Source organism: Oreochromis aureus, linkage group 6 (assembly GCF_013358895.1).
Source record: "Oreochromis aureus strain Israel breed Guangdong linkage group 6, ZZ_aureus, whole genome shotgun sequence".
Taxonomy (NCBI): Eukaryota; Metazoa; Chordata; class Actinopteri; order Cichliformes; family Cichlidae; genus Oreochromis; species Oreochromis aureus.
Window position 1 is genome coordinate 22,289,979 of NC_052947.1, and position 21,765 is coordinate 22,311,743.

A 21,765-nucleotide genomic window follows, 5' to 3' on the forward strand; every position below is an offset into this window, starting at 1 on the left:
ATCACCTGCCAAGCAGCAGTTTTCAACTGAAGGTTGTGCAACATGACTGTCAGTGAGAAGTTCTGCTGTTATATCTTGAGGCCTCTGGGGGAGACTTCATAAGCATAAACAACCCGAAGTGTGGTGCTGTGAAAACACAGTTTTTGGCCACACCAGCCTGCCTGTGCCTTTGTATTCTCCAGACACTTCCAATACTGAAGGACATGTCTGAGGAGCTTGGAAAGAAAAGCGTCTGGACTTCTTTAAGTTTCTTGAAGATGTTTCACCTTTCATCGATCTTTGAACAGAGGGGGCGGCTTACGACACCAGTTGTCTGCCATCTGTAATCCAGTTTTGAGATCCCTTACCAGACACCTTAATGCCCACTCACATCTTGGGTCATTTGTTCTCAGCAAGCCACATAACAGATTGGGGCAAGGTCTCACAATGAGTTCACCCGAAACCTTGGCTGATTGTGACCCACACCCATTTTCACCCCTTGGCTTGAGTGATTAGGCAGAGGATCAATAGGGGGTCCATGACCCTCTTAGTCACACCCCCACTGGGGGTGGGACTCTCCACCAGTTGCTCTTAGAACTGAAGAAGCTTCTTGGATAAGAGGTGAAACTTTTTCAAGCAAAACTTAAAGAAGTCCAGACGCTTTTCTTTCCAAGCTCCTTAGACTACAATGGCCTGGGTGACTGAGAACTTTTACAGATATACTAGAGGACATCCACTCTGTACAGCAGGGACACAAGTCCTCAGGTTAGAACAAGAAGAGTGTCCCATTCATTTTCTGCCACTTATCCAATTCAACATCACGAGAAGGCTGGAGCCTATCCCAGCTGTCAGAGGGCAAGAGGCAGGGTACACCCTAATACATAAAGACAGACAACCAATCACATCTATGTGCAATTTAGAATCACCAGTTTTCCCACAGTCCATGTCTTTGGACTGTGGGGAGAAGCCAGAGTACTCGGAGAGAACCCAGGCAGACATGGAGAACATGCTAACTCTGCACAGAGTTGTGAGGCAATGTGGTAACCACCACACCGCCATGTCAACCTTTCAGCTGTTCCATTTTCACAAAGCTCTGGGTGTGTTTGATTTGGAAGAGTTTTACACTCTGACTGAAATGCAACTGGAAACCTTTTGCCTACCCAGCAAATGTGTCAACCACTACATTATGGGGCGACCTCGGTAACTTGGATGGAAAAATTAGCCAAATTTAAATCAGAAAAGTTTTTTGGCCTATTTTCATTGGAAGGGTTGCTGAGTTTTATAGCTGCAACTTGACTCGATCAAAAACCTTTACTTTAGTTTTTTATACCAAACTGCAAGTTTCTTGTCTCTCCTTTATTGCCCTACTAACACTGACATTATCCAAACTGTAGCCATATAGAAGCTGTCTGGGAAATATAAAACAAACTCTTCATTCCAGAAATAGTCACCATAAATATCTCTCCCACAAAAAGTCTTCTATCCTTACAGAGAAGTCACAAAAGACAAATGTTTTATCTGACTAACACTAGTCTGTTGCTACTTGTTTGTCTGCTTTTGCACTGTGCTAATCATCTCTGAGTGCTAACCTATGTGGCGGTGTTCTCTCTCTGTCTTTCTGTGTTTTGCTGTCCTGTGTCTTTTCTCCCATCTTGCTCTGCTTTCTATCATCTGTCATCTTTTTTGTGGTTGCAGCTGCTACCAATGAGGTGGAGAGAGGTTAGTCTGTTCTTCTCTCTGTCCTTTCTGTCCCTCTCTCCTTCCTTCCTAACTTCCCTCATTTCCTGTGCTTTATCCACGGTAATGCTACAGATTCACCATACTGTATGCAGTCGCGCTCCGTGTTAGCAGTGCATGTCTTTGATGTATAAAAAGACCACTCTCAGATTTCTGTGGTTATACTGCTTGCTGCTTCACGCATACATGTGATGACCATTCCAGGTGAATGAGCTGAAATTAGAGGAACTGGCAATAATCTGTATTTTTGAAAGCAGAAATCCCATTAAAATACACAAACTTACTAACATCTAGTCTGCATTTATTCCATTCACTCCTCCAGAACAATCAAAATATATATTTTCAGTTTTAAAAGAAGGCTAATTTTCTAAACAGTCACACATTGTACTTATTATCCAGATTTACTTAAATGGTGCATTTGGTGCCAACTATTTTCAGCGGAACATTTGGGGGTCCTGTGAGTATTTGTTTGATTGTACGATAGACTGAAATAGACTCAAATGTGCGTGTTTAGTGCTTTAAAACTATTTGGTTGAACAATGGAGGCTTTTGGTATTGAAGGAGTTATATTAAGAGCCATTCGAGTTTGTTTGAGTCTTTTCTTGGGATTCTTTTTGGACCATAACAAAAACATACTGAGTTACATCTTATCTTTTTAATAAAGGTCATTTTAATGTTCCACACCTAGGAATGAAAGTCTGGGACAATAAGCCAGTCTGCTTTCTGAAACGCAAATATCTACAGCGGTGTGTAAAAGTCCCGGGCTACCACTCATTTCTTTATATTTATATAAAACAAGAGAAAGGTGCACCTACATAACTTAGAGTACAGACTGTCGCACCTCTTTCCTGATCTCCTCTGTACCTACTGACAAAGATGGCCAACAAATGCCTAAAGATGAAGTTTAAAATTGGTTCTTTGCTAAGTTACCTATGTGTGATACAACACACATAGGTAACTTGAGGTAGGTGCGTTTTTATGCTTGAATAATCCAGAGGTCAGTATAAATTGGCTTAATAAACTGAAAAATATTTCTGAATGAAAACAAGTGAAAAAGTTGACAGCGTCCAAAGGATGATTTTAGAATTAAAACCACTTTAAAAACAAAAATTACTCTGGCTTCAGAAAGTCTGGCTGCTGGAAGCAAAATGTGAAGAAATGATGGGTGACTCAAGACTTTTGCACAGTATTGTACTGTACATTAACCACCCAAAGTTCCTTTTTAAGGAACTAAAAACTTCCTTTCAGGCTTATGGTTTGCATGCATTTCAACAACAGTCTAATGATTTCTAAAAATTAAACAAACTGGTCCTCTGGTGTATGAAAAAAGATATTTTAACACATAAAACTATGTTATACTGCCACTGCTCCATCTGCTGTATTATTTCCTTTGCAGCTTTCTTAATGTGAACAAAGAACAAACAGTTTATACAGCTATAAATGTTTAAATTGCCTGAAATAAAATGTGGTGAGTATTTAGCCACTGAGTAATGTTTGGCTCTGCAAAGCTCATTTCTACACATATGACAGGACCTTTGAGGCTTCTCTGGAGCTCATTTCACATCCTAAAAGGTCGTGTGGGGGAATAGACCAATATTTATCACATTTAGCTGGTCATATTGTGACAAAAACTCACATGGAAATAAGAAACCATCAAAGTAAACAAGCAAGTACTCACAGTCTTTTAACAGCTTTCTTAATGACAGCTTTCTTTTAAAGCCATTATGCTTTTCTGTCATACCGAACTGTTTGCAGGGATCTTGGATGGAAAAGGTTGTCACTGTATGATATGAAGGGGAAGAGATAATCCTAATATGATCATCTCAGACAGACAACTCTGTCTTTGAGTACAGAATCCCCACCCACCTGCTGTTTGTGATGGGCAGCCAATCAGCAGACAGCTGTCTTACTTATTACTTATTTCAGACACTAGGTAAACAGAGTGGTTGCATCAAAAACATGTATTGGTTGAATAATTATTAATACTGAAATGTGAATTATTAAAAACAACATTTTATATAAAAATAAAAATGTATTAAGCAAATCTGACTGCGTTTAAGTCCAGGGCTTAAAAGGACAAACATCTCCTGCTGTTTCACTTTCATACTTATTAATCCCTAGAGGGTTGTGTAATTATTCCCAGCGTGGACTTCAAGAGTCAGGGGTATTGGTTTATTCCCTCATCAGTGATTCATTTGGAGTGTAGAGTTTCAGGAAGATCAGGATACCCTCTGGAACATCATCATATACAAGATTCCCAGCACTGAAATCATTTATCAAACCGCTGTGTTGATTCTGGCCACAAGAGAGTCATCCATCATAAGACCAAGCACCCATTCAACTCACACACACACACACACACACAAACACACACACGCACGCACGCATGCACACAAAGAGAAAACAAATTGTAAAGAAGTTAAAAATTTGATGTGTTTTATGTTTTCATTTCACTTTATTGTTAATGCTGTGCAAAGAATTGAAAAAGTGATGAGATATTTGTGTGTGTGTGTGTGTGTGTGTGTGTGTGTGTGTGTGTGTGTGTGTGTGTGTGTGTGTGTGTGTGTGTGTGTGCGTGCGTGTGTGTGTGTGCGCACATATGTGTGTGTGTTTCTAGGGGAGCTGTGTGAAGAGAAACTGGACTTCTGTGCCCCAGAGCTGAACCCATGTCAGCACGACTCAAAGTGCATTTTGATTCCGCAGGGATACAAGTGAGTAGTCTGGAAACACACACACACACACACACACACACACACACACACTTGTATAAACTATTATGCAGTTATTAGAGTATGCAAGCAGTGCTTCTTGTTTCTCCCGCAGGATTTGAAGACTTAAATTTTTCACACAGAAATAATAGAGTTCCTGTTTTTTTTCCAGCAGAGACATGGTGTGTGTGTGTGTGTGTGTGTGTGTGTGTGTGTGTGTGTGTGTGTGTGTGTGTGTGTGTGTGTGTGTGTGTGTGTGTGTGTGTGTGTGTTTGCATGTGTGGATGGGAGGTGTTGGGAATGTGATTTTGGCTCCCTAGTAAGGTTTCCTGGCGAGATTTTATCTGTACTTTTACTCCTTGGTTGTGTGCGCTGTGGTCAGTGTAATTACGTCTAGAAGTGCTCTCCATCAGGCAGTTTGACATCATGTAAAAATTAGGATTGTGTCTGTTTGTGTTCTCTAGGATTTGTGGACTGTCTGGGTCAAGAAGCAATTGACATGTTTTCTTTTTATTGTTAAGGAAATCTTCCACATGCAATTAGACCAAATCTAACCACAGGCAGCCACAAAGAACAGCTGTATCCCTGCAAAGAGTCCAGTAACAACAAGCATTTCTCTGTATGTGTGTGTGTGTGTGTGTGTTCATTTTAGGTGTGAGTGCATTCCAGGCTTCATAGGCGAGCACTGTGAGCTGGATTATGATGACTGTGAAGAGAATAAGTGTCAGAATGGCGGTCAGTGCATCGATGCCGTCAATGGATACACCTGCATCTGTCCAGAAGGGTACAGGTGAGCTGCACACCACAGTGGAAGTCACACATGCCAACAGTTTTTGATATAAGAGGAGCTCCCCCTGGTGTTTATTGTCAGTTATTGAGATCAACATACTATTTTTCTCAAGGTCCCTGGAGTAATAGTACAGTGTGGTATTTTTTGGACTAACTTTCACATGTGAAATGATGAAAAATCCAACTGTAACTGAAAGCACCAAAGAAGTATGTTTTTAAGCATGCATGTTCTAGCAGCCGTACCACAAATTGATAATAATTATAAGAGGAACAAATAAAGGGAATGACCTGGACTCTTACGGTATTCCATGTGTGTTACACTGTGCGTTTCAGTGGGTTATTCTGCGAGTTCTCTCCTCCGATGGTCCTTCCTCGCACCAGCCCCTGTGACAACCACGAATGCCTCAACGGGGCACAGTGCGTCATTGTAGGATCAGACCCCCGCTGCCAGTGTCTCCACGGCTACGAGGGCGAGCGCTGTGAGACTCTCGCCAGTGTCAACTTCGTCAACCGCGAGTCATACCTGCAGCTGCCCTCCAGTCTCCTCTCACCACAGACCAACATCAGCCTGCAGGTGACAGACTTTTCTTTAAATTAAATGCAGCTTTGCACTTTTGCTTCACTTCATTTCAGGTGAAATATTTTTGAAATTTTTGAAATGAAAATGTTTCCGAACTTTTTTGAGCTTGTGACCCCTTAAAGTAAACAGAGTCATTGGTAAGTTTTGACAAAAAAACAGCACACAACAACACACTTAAATAATTTATATTTATAATGATCTACTATTTTCTTTAAAACAACAACAAAAAAACAGCTTTTGTAATGAAGTCTTTTTTTTTATCTCAAAGTTTTAATGTAGTAACTCTAACTTCTGAGAAAATAACTTGAAATTTTGAGTTATTCAGTCACATTTCAATATAATAGCTCAAGATTTTGATTAAGTTCTGCTTTTTCACAGTGATGGAAACAAGCTTCATCTCAAATCATGAAATTTAAAAGAAAAGTCCCACCTGGCCATCACAGATTTGCTTACAGCTTTTATGACTGGTTTTCTTAAATAAATAAATAAATAAATAATAAATAACAGTTTCATACTGGGAGAATGAGTCTGTGTGTCTATATACCTGTGAATCCATTCATCTGATTGGCACTGTTTTAAACAATATTGCATGCCTTGAATATGCAAAGCTGTAAACTAAAAATCAGTCCCCTACCTGTGAAAGTTTGGTTTCTACACTAGAGACTTCGAGCATCTGTCATTTTGTGTTAAATTGAGCTACACTCCTGAGAGTCCATATTCATAAAGTCTTTATTCCAAAAAAATAGATAATATTGCTGGAAAATATCTAAAAGCACCTCTCTCTTCCTTCATCCCTTAATTATTTATTTATTAAGAAAACTCATGGCTTTAGGGAATTTTTTTGTTTGTTTTTTTGGGGGGTCATGTGTTATACAGCACACACACACACACACACACACACACACACACACACACACACACACACACACACACGTGTTATGTTTTATTAACTTTATATTAATATTTAAACCTCCACCATTCAAATATTCACCATTAATGTAATGAATCTGCCCAGTAAGCAATTCTATTTCTCAAACTTAAAACAGTTATTTTCATTATTTCTATAATAACGATCCATCAGATGTGTCAAATATTTTCCACAAACTCGCATCAAATCTCAAGAAGACTCTGTGTCACAGGCTGTAGCGGAGACTCAAGCGCAGAGCGGGCTTTCAGTTCCAAACAGAGAGTTTATTTACAAACACCAAGTGCAGAATGTACAGTGGGGGGAAATCCAGGGATCCTAGGGTCCAGGGGAAAGCTCTCTCACACTCGTCCTCTCCTCCTTCACTCCAACGCACACACATCCACACAGCAGGGAAGGTCACAGGTCCGGGGAAAACTGTCACACAGGAAAGGCGGATTACACGAAGTCACGGATTTTACACAAGCTAAGTTCACAAAAGCTAGAGAGGATCACTAAAGTGTCTTGCACAATCATCCAGCGACGAGAAGGTCTCAGCCCGGCATTAAATGGCAACACGTAATGGCAACATAATAGCAAACAGGTGTGTGGGCCGCAATGAGCTCCGCCCAGGCAGAGCGGTGAAGGAGAGAGAGGGAGCAAAAACAAAAACACATGGAGCCTTGCAGGGCTGGCAGGGCAGACACAGGGACCATGACAATCAGTGCCTCCCATCAGATTTGATAATTTCACCGTGTCGGTTTATTTATTATTAAACTCTCATTGGCATGCAGACACAGTTAGTGACTGGCTGGTGAACGTAGTGGAGCACTTAGCTACTAAAGAGTCAGATTTCCTTCAGGGGTTTGTAAAGATTCATCTCCAGTTTGTGTTCCTCATTTATTAGCTTACATTTAGATCACAGCAGCGACACCAACCATCAGGTTTGCCTTTTAATTTCTCTTCTAGAGAAACCAAGCAAAACAGATTCTGCCTCCACAACTAAACAGAAAGAGTATATTCTCAGGTTAAAGTGAGATTTAGCAGGTTTGGCTGTGGGGAAAATAATCACTTAGAAATCCTTTTTATTGTGAGCACAACTAGATTTTCTTTGTGTTCAGGTTGCAATCAGCTGAGCCGAACTGAATTCAACAAAATATAAGTAGATCTTTAACTTTCCTCTCCTTACCTTTAAAAATAATGTCTGTCTTCCATCTTTCTCCATCTCAGAGGGAAGTTAGCTTTCATTCTTTTCTCTCCCCAGGAAATACAGCAGCTGAACCTTTAGCTAGCAACACACTGTGTGAGAAACTGCACACAAACTGAGTGTTTGCTGATGTTTGTTGAGCTAAGCTGCCACCTTAAAAACATTACTTCCTTTATGCTCGCTAGATGCTGATGTACTCCGACCACAACTTACAGAAATCTGCACAAAAAAACACGGCCCTGGATGCCTTGGCCTGCTTTAACCCCAGAGTACAGAGTCATAAATGATCTATAGATTTTCTGTTTTAGGCTTTTTTCCATCTCTTTGTGTGTAATAAGCACTGGTGGTGGATACAACAGTAGAATTGTCTTTTAAGTATTTTTTGAAGGCGTGCAGTGACTTGAAATAATAACTCCCCTTAAATATCTGAAACCTACAGTTTGTTTTGAAAATGTAAGGAGTAAAAGCAGAGATATTTGTGTACACATATAGGGAGTAAAAGTGAAAAGTTTTCATAAAAATAAATACAGAACTAAAGTACATATACCTGAAAATGACTTACTTGTTCTTTGTTGACAATTTTTACAGCAGTAAAAAGAACTAAGTGCACTTTTAGGCCACTAACATGGAGATCCTGCTGTGCTTTCAGATTGCTACCGATGAGGACAGTGGTGTGTTGTTGTATAAAGGGGATAATGATCACATTGCCATGGAGCTGTACAGGGGACGCCTCAGGGTCAGCTACGACACTGGATCCTATCCTCCTTCTGCTATATACAGGTACACGCACATGCAGGCAGAAAGCCCATTCCCTGGCTCCACGTTCACATGATGGATGATACAGATGTGTGAAGTGAATTCCTCCCTCGTCTCTCTCTCTCTCTCTCTCTCAGTGTGGAGACAGTGAATGATGGTAATTTCCATGCCGTGGAGTTAGTAGCATCAGATCAGACTCTGTCTCTGTCCATCGATGGCGGGCCGCCCAAATCCATCAACTCCCTCAACAAGCAGTCCACACTCAATATAGATTCTCCACTTTATGTGGGAGGTAAGGACTTAACGCTATGTATATTCTTATAGCCGTGTCTGTGTAAATGGCGTAGAACAGATAGATATCATAATACTTACAGATTATAGTATAAATACTTAGATTTAAACATTATGTACAGGTGGCCAGAGGCTAGGTGTGAAGCATCAAGTCATAAAAAGCCTTCACGTTCACTTTGGGCTTGATTTCAATTCCATACGAACAAAAATATAATTAAGAGGATCTTTAATCATCTTAAATGAGGTGCTGAGATACTTCTGTCTTCATGCAGGGATGCCAGAGCGAGCCTCGGCTTCTGGCGGTCTGTCGGCCCTACAGCACAGCTCGGGTGGCCGTAACGGCACAAGCTTCCATGGCTGCCTCCGTAACCTCTACATCAACGGGAAGCTCCAGGATCTAGGAGCTGGGCTTGAAGCGGGGCTCCCAGGATCTGGAACCACCCAGAGTACCACCAGAAAGTGGTTGGGCAATGGGGTGGAGCCGGGCTGTCAGCCGTGCCAGAGAGGGGCCTGCGTCCAAGGTGACTGCCACCCAACTGGACACCGCGGTTTCACTTGTACATGCCACGCAGGCTGGACGGGAACTTTATGTGACCAGCAAGTTAGCAACCCCTGTGATGGCAACAAGTGAGTGTTTCTGTGCTTCGTCTAAAACCACAGCTAGTGCAATGGCAGCTCTCAAAGAGAGACCAAGATTTGTCTGTCTGGTTCTTTACGTTCTGTCCTTCCCTCTTCCACCCTACAGGTGTATCCATGGTACCTGCATCCCAATCAACTCCTATTCCTACTCCTGCCGCTGCCAGCCTGGCTTTGCTGGTGTCCTCTGTGATGAGCAGGACCAGGATGCAGCTAACCCCTGCAGCCTGTCTCGCTGCAAACATGGCAAATGTAGAGTGTCAGGCCTGGGCAAGGCGTACTGCGAGTGTAACAGCGGATATACAGGAGAGGCGTGTGACAGAGGTAAGCGAAACACGGAAGCCTGTTCGGTACACTACCTTTATTCTTCTAAAAATAATAATCTAATACTCCAGTGGGCTTCTTTTAACAAAGTCTGAGCTTCTCTGTTACTTGCTAACTCTCTTTAAAGTGTCTCAGCAGCGTGTGTCTCAAAGTGTTTAATCTCTCTGCACTGACGCTTCTAACCCCGTCGCTTTTTCAACTCAGCATCTCCTGAGCCTCCTCTTAATCCCACACGAGGGGTTACTCAGGTGAGACCACCTGATCGCATGTTAACGTCAGCTTTTCTTTACTGATTTTCTCTCCTGCATGCAGCCCAGCAAACTTCTCATCAGTATACTTGCTGTCACCTCATGCAACATATAGCATGAAAAGTTCCAGTTTTTTATTTTTTCCCCACTTTTTTTCCCCACTGTAATGGAGCTCCACAAACTCTGTAGGATAATAAAACCCTTTTTTAAATTCTAATTTTAGCATTAAAGGAATACATTTTTGCAAAGGTAACAGGGCTTTATATTAGTGTAATTATATCCCAGGACTGGTAAAACAGAAAGAACCAAGTCTGTCTGTGTATCAGGGGCATTTCCTTTTCTGAGCTGGATCCTACTTTTGTCAACTCATTTCACAGATTTATAAACAGTGTAAGATTCAGCTTAACAACTGTTGACCAGTTGCACTCACATCACATGAGTTGAAGGTGCCTAAGATGCTAGTGTTGAATCTCTGCACTTTGTACACAGACCCAGTCTGGGAGATGATGATACAATCATTTACATGCTGCAGAGAGCTTCTTCCCATCTAGATAGTAATGGCTGCACAATGAGGATCATCCTCTTTGAGTTCTCAAGTGCATTTAAAACGATCCAACTGCTGCTGCTGTAGAGAAGCTATAGAACGTGTCAGTAAACACATCCACCATCTAATGGATTACTGACTACCTGACAGATGCGAGACTGAGGAGAGCTATGTCTGCTGTGGTGATGAGCAGCGCAGGAGCTCCACAGGGGAATTACACTGTAATTCTGTTTACCTACAAAAACATTACGGTAGATACATTAGAACAAGAGTCTAACAAGTCATATTTTTACAGGACTATACTATACAAAACAAAACTATGCATATATGGCATGTGTAAAAGTACATACACATTACTTAAGGTATAATTATTTCTTCATTATTTCTTCATTTCCTTTTAGCCCGTTATTGTAGTGTTCCTACTTTTAAATATTTGTAAATAATTGCATTGTAATTTCAAATAAAATACACACCTTGCAGGCCAGTTTTTCTAAGAAGGCTGAGATATTCAGTGTGTGCAACAAATTGATGGGCCATTTGAGGCGATTGAAGTGTACTTTGCTGTTGGCGGAGCAACATCAGAGCTGGTGACACCAACAGACTGAATAAACTGATTAGGAAACCTGACTCTGTGATTGGCTGAAGACTGGACCCATTTGAAGCTGTGGTGGAGATGAGGTCACTGCTGTCCATCGTGGATAATCCTGACGAGCTTCGGCCCCACCCGCTGCTTACTGGATGGTGGTGAAGGACAAACTGACTCAGCTCCACTGACACAAAACCAGATACAGAAAGTCTTTCATACCACATACTACGACTCTTTGTAGTAGTATAGTAGTATCACTTCAATGCTACTACCAAATTCTTAAATATGAAACAAATGCAGTGTTTGATTGACAAAAATCAAGTTTTCAACTGTCAAGTTGTTAAAAAGGCTTCTAGAAAAAAACTTTCTTTTGCATCTGAATTTAGTTGAACCAACATCGACTTCTACTAAACTAACGCCATTGAACCAAATTGAACCCGAAGGTTTTATGAACAGTTCACAGAGCAGAGCAGTTATTTCTAGAAAGGGTTTTTCTTTATTCTTCGTGTTAGTGCCATTTTTCCTCTTCTTACATTTTTTCCTCTTTGTGTCATTGGTGTACTGACTTGTTGTGTTGCTGTTTTTACCATTAAGACTGACTGTCATTTGAACACAATAGAGCACTCCTGTTTGAACATTTCATTCCCACAACACTCTCAATCTTTTTTCAAAAAAGTCCAAACAGTAGTCACATCATTCCTAGTATATTTCTTACTTTCTTGCCAAAGCCTGACAATTTTTTCCCATGATGTGCAGAATTGATGGAGTTCTCAGTAAAAACTTTGGACACCTTGCAAATATTCTTTCTGTTCCTCGTGTCTGCAGAGGTGGCCTGCCGAGGGGAACGGGTCCGAGATGTCTACCAGAGACAGCAAGGCTACGCGGCGTGCCAAACCCAGGAGAAGGTCTCCCGTTTAGAGTGTCGAGGCAGCTGCCCGGGGGGAGCAGAAGGACAGGGCACCTGCTGCACCCCCCTTCGCAGCAAACGCAGGAAATACACCTTCCAGTGCACTGACGGGTCTTCTTTTGTCCAGGAAGTGGAGAAAGTTGTCAAGTGCGGCTGTACAAAGTGTTCTTTATAAAAAAAGAAAGAAAGAAAAAACAGAGACAACACCCTCGGCAGATTTTTCTGTTCTCCAGATATGTTCTGTGTTCCTGCTCGCCTTACTTGATCCCCCAACCCCTGTTGTCCAAGATCCCAATTCCCTGTGAGGAAACCATGCACAGTACCCCCCACCACCTTTTTTAAACCCTGAAAAAACAAACAAAAAAAAGTTTCTTTTCTTGTCAGTGCTGGACTGATGATTGATGCTTCCCCGGTGGGGATGTCGAATTGTATTGTAAAGTACGAAAACAGACTTATTTTTTATTATGAAGTGGAGAAAAAGACAAAAAAAAAACACACACACACACACACAGAAGTTAACTTTTTCCTTTTATCTACTTCTTTTTGTTGGTCATGATGACTCCAATGGTGTGCCACACTTGTCTCTTCCCTGGAGGACTGACGTGTCACTGACAGCTGACCACTTCCTGACCACAGACTTCCTGCTTCCTGTCCCCCAGTTGTGTGTTTTAGGAGTAACCTTAGTACCACAGACTCACCACTAGGAGGAGCTGCGTTAAGGCACTGGGAGAGGGCGAGCAGTGACAACCTTCACAAGAAACCACCACTGCAGTCTGCAGTCTCCCTTTTAACAGACCTCCTGAACCCTCTGAGACTGTGTGCATGATCCTACACACAGCTGTGCTCAATCATGTGCTATTTTCTACAGCTACTGAACAACACACACACAAACACACATAAATACTCTCACCTATAGAGGTAAACATATTACCTGCCAGGATAAACACACTTCAGTCCGTTTATTCTGCCCCCAGTCATGAATGACAAGTATTTATTGTATCATAAATACCTGTACTTATTCAGTAGATTCCCCATGTATCAATCTGATTCTTTTAATATATATTAATTTATACAGTATTTGTCCTTATTTTTGTATTAAAAAGACATAATCTGTCAAGATAGCTGAACTAACAAAATGGTGTCCTTTATTTTGGTTGAAGAGAAGTTGTTTTTTTCTTTTTTTTTGGATCACTGAAACTATTGTGCTTGCCAGAGACCTTTAGTTACATTTTAATCTGCAAATGTGACGTGAAGACATTGTATATTTTTGTCGCGTTTCCTGGGAGTTTGTACTGTGCCATTACCAGAAGGTCTTTATATTAGAGTATAAATGTATAGATAATTTCCCTACCTATGTATTTCACACACAGATCTTGTGAGTAGCATTGACCCTAGAGGATGCTTAGGACTGTTTTTACCTTTTTAACAAATTTATGCTTAAAGAATACTGTGACTTTTTTCTAAATGAAACTACTTTGTTAGCCCCTTGGTCTCCGATGTTAACATGTTGCTGCTAAGTTTTTGTACCGTAGACTTGGATCCTGATCTGTATGTTATATAGAACTTCCTGCTCCTACTGTACGGGGGGCACCTTGTGTAACAGATAAATATGTCCCCCCCTCCACCACTACACATGTGCATTGTGCTTTATATTTCCCCGTCTCCATCCCCAGACTAATGTCAGTTCCCTGACTGATGTTTGTTTATTAAACACAATATTTACCTCACACTTCTCAGCTTATCTTTTCTGTCACGCTAAGATACACCGAGGAGAACGATTATTAAAGACTGGAGGCCAGTAATGTGAAAAATAAACTCCCATTATTTTGAATTTTTTTTTGCATAGTGCAGAAAATCGAGAATACACCGGAAATCCTCACCTGTACCCCCTTTCATCCCCTTTCTTTAACTTGTTAAATATTTAATCATCTTAATTGTCTTTCATTTTCTTTTAGTGTTTCTGAGGAATTCAGAGGATACACACAACAATAAGAACAATTTTATTCTTGCAATATTTTACCAATACATGTTTTCCGACTAGAGTATTCTTCCATAAGAGTTTTGTTTTGTTTTTTTAAGTTTCTAGCTCAGCTGATTTATTAAATAAATAAGATGTGCATTATTCCTAAAAAGAAAAAAATGAATACCTACATTTATATTCATCATTTCTGTTTGCAGTGCAGTCCTTAGCTGTCTTAACCAAAGGTTGTATCAGACCCATGGTCGTAATAAGTCAGGTAAGTAAAATGGTAGAGACGTAAAAAAAAAAAAGCAGTTACGTTTACCGCAAGCTCAGCATTCATTGTTAAATGTTACAGTTTTGTATTTTCAGCTCTGGTGTTACTGTTTAGAAAGGTTTGGATTTAGTTTAGGCTAGTTTCAGTCTTAGTTTTAGGGGGATTTTTGTTTTTCTTGTTTTTCTTATTCTTATTATATGAAGAGTGTTTGTCCGGCTAAAATTTGGAAAGGTCAGAACAGGTATTACAATAAAAACACAACACTTTGTGAGGCTGGGTATTTGCTCATTTAGTTATCTCAAGTCTCATCAAACAAATGCATCATACTCGCTGTGTTGTCAAAAACTAAGTAAGGACATTTACTGCAAATATTTGTATTTTGTTTTTATTTCAAAAAATCATTTCAGTTAGTTTTCAATTGTGGGATTTGTTTGTTTGTTCATTTGTTTGTCTGTCTGTCTTTTAGGTTAAATAAAACCACACCTAGTCTTAGTTTTTAATATAGTTCTAGATCAGGTTAATAACATTCTAATCAAAGCAGGCTTTCCAGGGAAAAGCATTTCATCATTACCACATTTCTTACTAAACCGTCAGTGAAAATTTGCTGTTTAACTAATCAGACCTTTAGTTCCAGAAGAATCAGAGGACACACATCACACAAGGGAACAAATGTGCAAACTTTAGACCTCCAGCATCTGTTTGAAGTTCATGGCTATATCCAGCCAGTGTGGCCAGTTTTTCTTTCAGCTATAGGTGACCTCTAGACCAACCTTACACCTGACGGTTTTCATGTCATGAGCTGTCAGTGGAAGCAATGGACACAACATTAAAAAACTCAGTTTCACTGATTAGTCCTGAGTAATTTAGGTCTTGTCAATAATAGTGAGGATGACTTACATACAAATTTTTTTTTCATAAAAATTGAAGGTTAGACCATGACCATGAAAACTATTCGCAGTTCATTTTTCTTTTTCTCTGCTGACTAAAACAAACTGTCAAATGAATTCCAATAAACACAACTTTGAATGTTTCGTGTAACTACACAGTTCTATAGTGCCATCTACGGTTTGTGTTGCTTAATTACAAATGACTCTTTCACTGACAACTTCTGATTTGTTCTCCAATAAAAGAGAAATTTTGTGATTGATGACTGTACAAATAAACCTGATGTCACCTGATCTGGTTACAGCTGGGACTGACTATAGTCGAAGTTACATGTACGCAAACCCACTCAGCGGTAAAACAGTAAGACAGCAGCCTCGGTCATCTCTTTGGAGGCGCTCCAGCCTTGCTCCTTGCCCAGTCTGTCGTAGTCAAATGATGGGAAGTCCCCACACTGCTCCTCAGGGTTGAAATATCCTCCTCCTCCTATACAATACTAAAAAGAGGGTTTTTTACACCATGTGTACTTTGTTGTATTGACACAGTATAGGCAGATGTGTGACGATGATTACTCACGTGTTCAGTGTTGCAACCGACAGTGGGCTTGACACCAGAGCAGATAGCCATGGCTGCAGATTCCCAGTTTATTGCTCTGAAAGTGATGAAGCCTGGTTCAAACTCCCCTTTCATTCAAACAAAGAAACAAACAAACAAATTCAATAATTAAATAAACATTCATATGACAACTGGTTTAATTAATAGAGTAAGTTCATAAATACTTAAAAACTCAGTTATTCATTTTGTGTTGCAAGTTTAAACAACTATTTTATGTGTAAAATATATAAAAGACTCTCATTACATATTAATTGATGCAAACAGTGATCAAGATTGATGGTAACATTGTCTTCTAATGGTCCAAAATATCATTTTCAATCTGATTAAATGCGCTTCTTACTTCTTGGATTGGGTCCATACAACTTTTTGGTGGACACCGCGTCTCCATGGTCATACACGATGGGAATAGCTGGCCCTCTGTCACTGCACGTTCCAACTTTGTATCTCACTGGATATTGCTGCAACAGTGTGGGGGGGGGTTGTCATGAGTGTGTATGTACAGACACACACACACACACTCCAAGTTGGTATCAACTAAGTATGTCTAATAAAGTGACCTGTGAGTCATCCTCTTGTTCAGTTGTGCTCTGGGGTCTCTCACTTCTCTTTCTTTTCTGGTTAGAACCAGTTTGTATTGTTCTTTGGAGGAAGTAGTAGACACATATCTATGATATCGTCAGTGTTCAGCTCACAATTTTCCTGCATGAAACAGCCTTTATTTCTCGGGACAAGTATACCATTGACGTAGCAGACAACTAACAATCTTTTCACAGGAATTTTTGAAACTTTAAAACGTTCCAACGTTCCACCTTGGGAAACGGCTGATTTACTACAGAATATAAACTATTGGATCAATTTTCAGAAGCTTTTCCTCTTGATCATTTATGTTTTTGAAATTTACAAATTAATAAGTTCTTCAGAGCTTTAATTACCTTGAATAGCTGAAAGAGGTTCCCTCCATACAATGTGAGGAACTGGTTTTCAGTGTGGTAGCGGAGGATGGCTGCGGCTGCTTGGTTCCAGTGCTCCAGCGGCAAGTTGTTGGGAATGTGCCACACAGACATGTCCTCAGCTGTTATATCATAGTAACCTGGATTCTGTGTAAGGGTACACACATAGTTATGACTCAAATTAACACTTCTGGCCCAGTTAACTTCTTTTGCATCATAAATTGCTTCATTTTGCTTTTCAAATATTTTGCTTTTCTTTTCAAATAAAATTTTTGTGACATCCCACGCCCACCTGCACCTAACCAATTCAGTGACATAAGCTGGAACTGTAGCTTATAACCAGCTAAATAGACCTTAATATCAAAAGTGTTTTTTTCCTACGGTAAATATTTTATCTATGATATTAATTGGTGTTTAATACTGTTATTTACATCATGGTTAAGATACACAATCAGACGATAAATCAAGGAATTTAATTGTTGCTTCTTCTTGTTGTATCCTGTGAGCATTTCTGTCTAAACAGTTCATCTGGCAAGAAACTGATGAGTTGGCAACAAATTAACCACTGCAGTGTGTTGCATTTTATGATCTCACAATCAGTTTTAAGTAAATTAAGTAAAGTGCTTCAGTTAATGTTACTTTCCAGCACTGTTTTTACCACCACGGCTGATTTTACCTTAAAGTCATCAGAAGTGGCGCTCTCTACTGTTCCAAAGGTGTTTCTGTTGGACCAGTTTCCGTCTCCATCCGGCAGGTTAGCATTGTTGCCCTGCTGGCTGGACCAGCGATCGCCGGCTGTGCACCTTCCATAAATGCTGTTCTCATGGACGCTCGCCACCAGCGTCCATCCGCCTCCCGCAGTAGTCATATCACAGTAAGTCTGGTACAGCATGCCATTAGCTGTGGTGAGGTAGTACACTCCATCTGGAAACAAAGTATTAAGAAAACACAGTTTCATTTTAAGAGGGTAGAAATATCCTGAATTAATGAGTGTTGCCCATTTAATAATTATGACTTGAGATTTGTGTGATTGTATTGTCCTCACCTTCATATTCGCCATATCGGTCCTTGATCTCTTTACAGCTTCTTGCAATATAAGTGAATCTGTTCCTCAGTTTCTTCAGCTGTTCAAAGTCTTCTTCCTCACGTGTGGTTTCTGTGCATTTTGCTGAAAACAAAGTCAAGAAAATGTGAGAAAGTACACATGTAAAGCAATTTGGAGATTTGGAATTGTGTGAAAAATATAATAGAAAACAATTTGGTCCTTTAAGTTAGGTTAATACTACTTCAGATAAACAACAACACATATTATAACATGTCTGCGGCGGAGTGTGGCTTGTGGCTCAGCTGCAGCGGAGGGATGGAGCAGTGGGTTCGGGGTGTGGTGTCAGTGGAGGCTGACTCACATACCTGACCTTCATCATCTGATCATGTCTCTCCTTTTGAGGATGTTGCTGGGACCAGGGAGAGAGCTGTGTGTGGTGCTGAGCCAAGAAGGCAACTGGAAAGCTGCGCAGTGAAAAGCGCACAACATCTTTTTTCCCACATGGAAAAAAGTGACATGGTGTAAGATGTTTTGAGTTGTTGTTCATCTGAGGTTGTATTTACCTCATTTTAAGACCTGCTAAGGATCGATTATTTTTATTATGTCCTGATAGGTGATAAGTGTCAGATGGTGTATTTTCTTGTCACCATGACTCTATGTGTGCTGTATCACTGAAAGCTAATAGAAATAGTTTTTCATATTACCTATTTGTGAAGAAGTAAAATCTGCAAAGGATACTTGTTCCAAAAACACCAGACTCACAAAAAGCAAAATTATGCGATGTAACATCTCTGTGGGTGAAAAAATACATATTAGGTGCTTGATGATAAATGTTATCTGACACACATCAAAATATGGAAGCTTGTTTCCACCTCTGCAAAAAAAGGCATCCATATGTCAAAATTTCAGGTTATTATCTCAAAAGTCAGTATTATTTTTTTGATTAAGATGACAAATATGACAAATATGTAGAAATATTTACTTTATTTCCTGAACAGAAACATTTTTTTACTGCTTGAATGTTTATGTTTAATTTCTAACATCTCAGAGAAGTCTAGTGTTCTCAAAATTGGGTATAAAACATGAATTCAACAGGAATTTGTCTGATAAATAAAAACATAATTTTCAGTTTTTAACAAATTTAAGGCATTTTTTAAATATTTGTGTGTTCTTCTAGTTAATGATAGACGGTCTAATAAATTTGTTATGTTCTGCATCTCAAAATTTGAACTTACTAGCTCAAATGTCTGAGAAAATAACTTGAATTTTCTGCTGAACTTAAGTCAAAACTTCAAGATAAATTATTTTTAAATTATTTCTGCATGGCAGCAAAAAAAAAGTGAAATGACTAAATGAACTAAATAAATAAAAGAGTTTTTCAGTAGCTGTAACAAGCAGAATATTAAGTTAATTCATCTCCATCTCAAGAAACCTAATTTAAAAAAACAAATAATAATAATGTGTGTGCTTGTTTTATTGACCTTTGTTGTATTTGTTTGAACAGGTCTTGAAGATTATGAAGCAGGTCTCAGTTCTTAAGAAAGAAGAAAGGAAATTAATAATTCTTGGTCAAGAATAACAAATTATGTTTTTGTTGTATTTTAGTGCTAGTTACTGTTTATGTTATAGCTTCTTTGGTTCTTGTTATTCATGTCCTGCTTTATTTTGGTAACTATGTTCCTCTGGAGTCTTATGTTTAGTTTTACTTCCTCCCATGTCTGATAGTTTTTATTGCCTGGGTCTAGTTTGTACCTACTTGCTCTGATTGTGTGAATATTTAGAGCCCTGTCTTTCCTGTTTTCATCACCAAAGTCTTTCCTCTTCTCGTCTATGCTGCCTCTTGTGTTCTTGCAATTTTTAGTTTTCCTCAGCTTGTGTCCTATTGTGGATTTTTTGGAGTTGTGCAATTGACCGGAATAAGTTCCTTTTTTTTTTTTTTTGCTTGCTTGGACCTTGATATATAAGCCTTGAATATATAAGCATAAAAATTATGTTCAAATCAACTTAAATTCAAATCATGAAAATTTCAAGCAGTGATCATGAATAAAAAAAAAGAGAGAAAATAAACTAAATGTTCTTTTACCATTATCACCAGGTACTATAGGGCGTGAAGTGGGGTACACTCTGGACAGACTGCCAATCTGACACAATAAACTACATGTATTTTGTTAAAACAGAAATTAGTTTAAAACCAGTGTTTTTTTCCCTGAAGACATTTTACATGAAAATTCACAGCAGGACAATGAGGTTCAATGTGATTAATAGAGAATTGCTCTATATGTTTATAAAAGCAACAAAGAAAGATACTCACAGTCAGTGAAGCTGACAATGCTCTTAAAAAAAAAATTTCCACTGACTGAAAATTAAATCCGAGTTGTTACCTGAATTAATTTCCGGTTTGTTTCTCCACTATTTAAATTCTCTTCCGATGTCTGCAGTAGGAATAAGACTTATTCACATGACAGAAGAATATGAAGAGAAAGTTTGGCTCACATGACAGTAAGAGGAGAGTTTGAGTTTAAAATTAGGTTAAGAGGAAGTCATTTTTGAGCATTGCTCAAACATGGTATTTTCTATAGCTCCTGAACAACACACATGCGCACGCGCACACACACACACACACACACACACACACACCCTCTCCTGTATTGTTAAATATTAATCTTTTTTGTATTAAAGACATATTTACAAGATAGTTGAACTAACACACTACACGTGTGCATCATGCTTTATATTTCCCCGTCTCCATCCCCAGACTAGTGTCAGTTTCCTGATTGATCTTTGTTTATTAAACACAATATTTACCTCATACTTCTCAGCTTTGCCTTTCTGTCACGCTAAGACACACCAAGGAGAATGATTATTAATTATATAATTCATCAATTTTCCTTAGCGTTTTCCTTACTTTACAACACTGTAAACCCAAAGAAGTTGGCATAACCTAAAAAAATGAAGGCAACCGACTGCCTTAAGATTTTTTTGAGTTGATGAACTTAAAAATTGAAGTTTATCATAATTCCCTAAATTTTAGTTACACTTGACATGTACCTTTTGACTAAAATTAAAGTAAAGTATTTAATAGTTAAATGAAAGTTTTCATTCATGCCTTACATGAGAAGAAAGGAATGAGATTCAAGATTCAAGATTTATTTATATTGTCATTAGGTTGCTAGAAGATAACAAAAATTACAGTGGTGCCCTTGGTAATAAAGAAAATACAAAAAAGATAAATAAATAAATAAGATTGATTAAAAAAAATGTGTACAACAGAGTCACTTTTTCAGTTCTGCAAAACTAATATAGATATACCTGGCTCTGTTATTTTTCAATACCTGCGTGGTTAACATTCAATTTCAAAAAATGACTATCAGAAATGCCTTGTAGTCCAGGTATTGCAACAAAAAATAAAATAAGATACTGTGTTTTGATACAGTGATCCAGACTCTTGAGCCTCTAAGTTGGGGAACACTTTACCAGCTTCCAGCCTACTGTACTCTGAATGAATGAAGTTTTATTCAGGCCCTTGGTAATAATTGTAGTAGAACAAGTAGTGCATAGATCACTTCAAAAATTACCAAGGACATCAGCAGTTCTTCAGAGACCTTCACAAAGTCACTTTGAATGCCCTTCACAGGCTGGTAATGAACTAGATCGTTGTCATGGATTACTATACCACATTACTATACTATATGCATCATCTTAGAGCTGGCTCATCAGACTCCTACAGTTCATTATTATCATCATCAGAAAGATGGTTTATACTAACTGTGACCCAGAAGATTCTGCAAATCGCCATAATACTTTTATGCCTTTAAGCATCACCCTGCAACTTTTGGTGTT

The 21,765-nt window shown here is 39.1% G+C and overlaps 2 protein-coding genes across 10 annotated transcripts in view; one reads left to right on the top strand and one right to left on the bottom strand.

Annotated features, from left to right (window-relative positions):
* slit2 (slit homolog 2 (Drosophila)) overlaps positions 1-13,925 on the top strand; it is a 103,439-nt gene extending 89,514 nt beyond the window's left edge. For both annotated transcript variants that reach the window (XM_031751017.2, XM_039613435.1), the window contains 8 exons: positions 4,334-4,427; positions 5,077-5,214; positions 5,547-5,787; positions 8,554-8,684; positions 8,798-8,952; positions 9,224-9,578; positions 9,697-9,911; positions 12,115-13,925. In XM_031751017.2, coding sequence (XP_031606877.1) covers positions 4,334-4,427; positions 5,077-5,214; positions 5,547-5,787; positions 8,554-8,684; positions 8,798-8,952; positions 9,224-9,578; positions 9,697-9,911; positions 12,115-12,371 — 1,586 coding nt within the window. In that variant the 3' untranslated portion in view covers positions 12,372-13,925. The remainder of the gene's footprint in view (positions 1-4,333; positions 4,428-5,076; positions 5,215-5,546; positions 5,788-8,553; positions 8,685-8,797; positions 8,953-9,223; positions 9,579-9,696; positions 9,912-12,114) is intronic.
* A 776-nt stretch (positions 13,926-14,701) lies between these two features.
* Positions 14,702-20,442, bottom strand: LOC116329090 (intelectin-like). 8 transcript variants are annotated; one of them, XM_039613436.1, is made up of 11 exons: positions 20,237-20,390; positions 20,009-20,079; positions 19,407-19,459; positions 18,630-18,716; positions 17,926-18,048; positions 17,557-17,804; positions 16,863-17,027; positions 16,488-16,595; positions 16,271-16,388; positions 15,892-15,998; positions 14,702-15,811 (listed from the first exon to the last, which is right to left on the bottom strand). In XM_039613436.1, exons 4-11 carry the CDS (start codon positions 18,712-18,714, stop codon positions 15,665-15,667), a joined length of 1,101 nt encoding a protein of 366 aa, XP_039469370.1. In that variant the 5' UTR covers positions 18,715-18,716; positions 19,407-19,459; positions 20,009-20,079; positions 20,237-20,390; the 3' UTR covers positions 14,702-15,664. The 8 variants fall into 8 exon arrangements, with proteins under 8 accessions (XP_039469370.1, XP_039469371.1, XP_039469375.1 ...); XM_039613437.1 differs by lacking the exon at positions 20,009-20,079 and having other exon boundaries at positions 20,307-20,422; XM_039613441.1 differs by lacking the exon at positions 19,407-19,459.
* Positions 20,443-21,765: the final 1,323 nt, after the last annotated feature.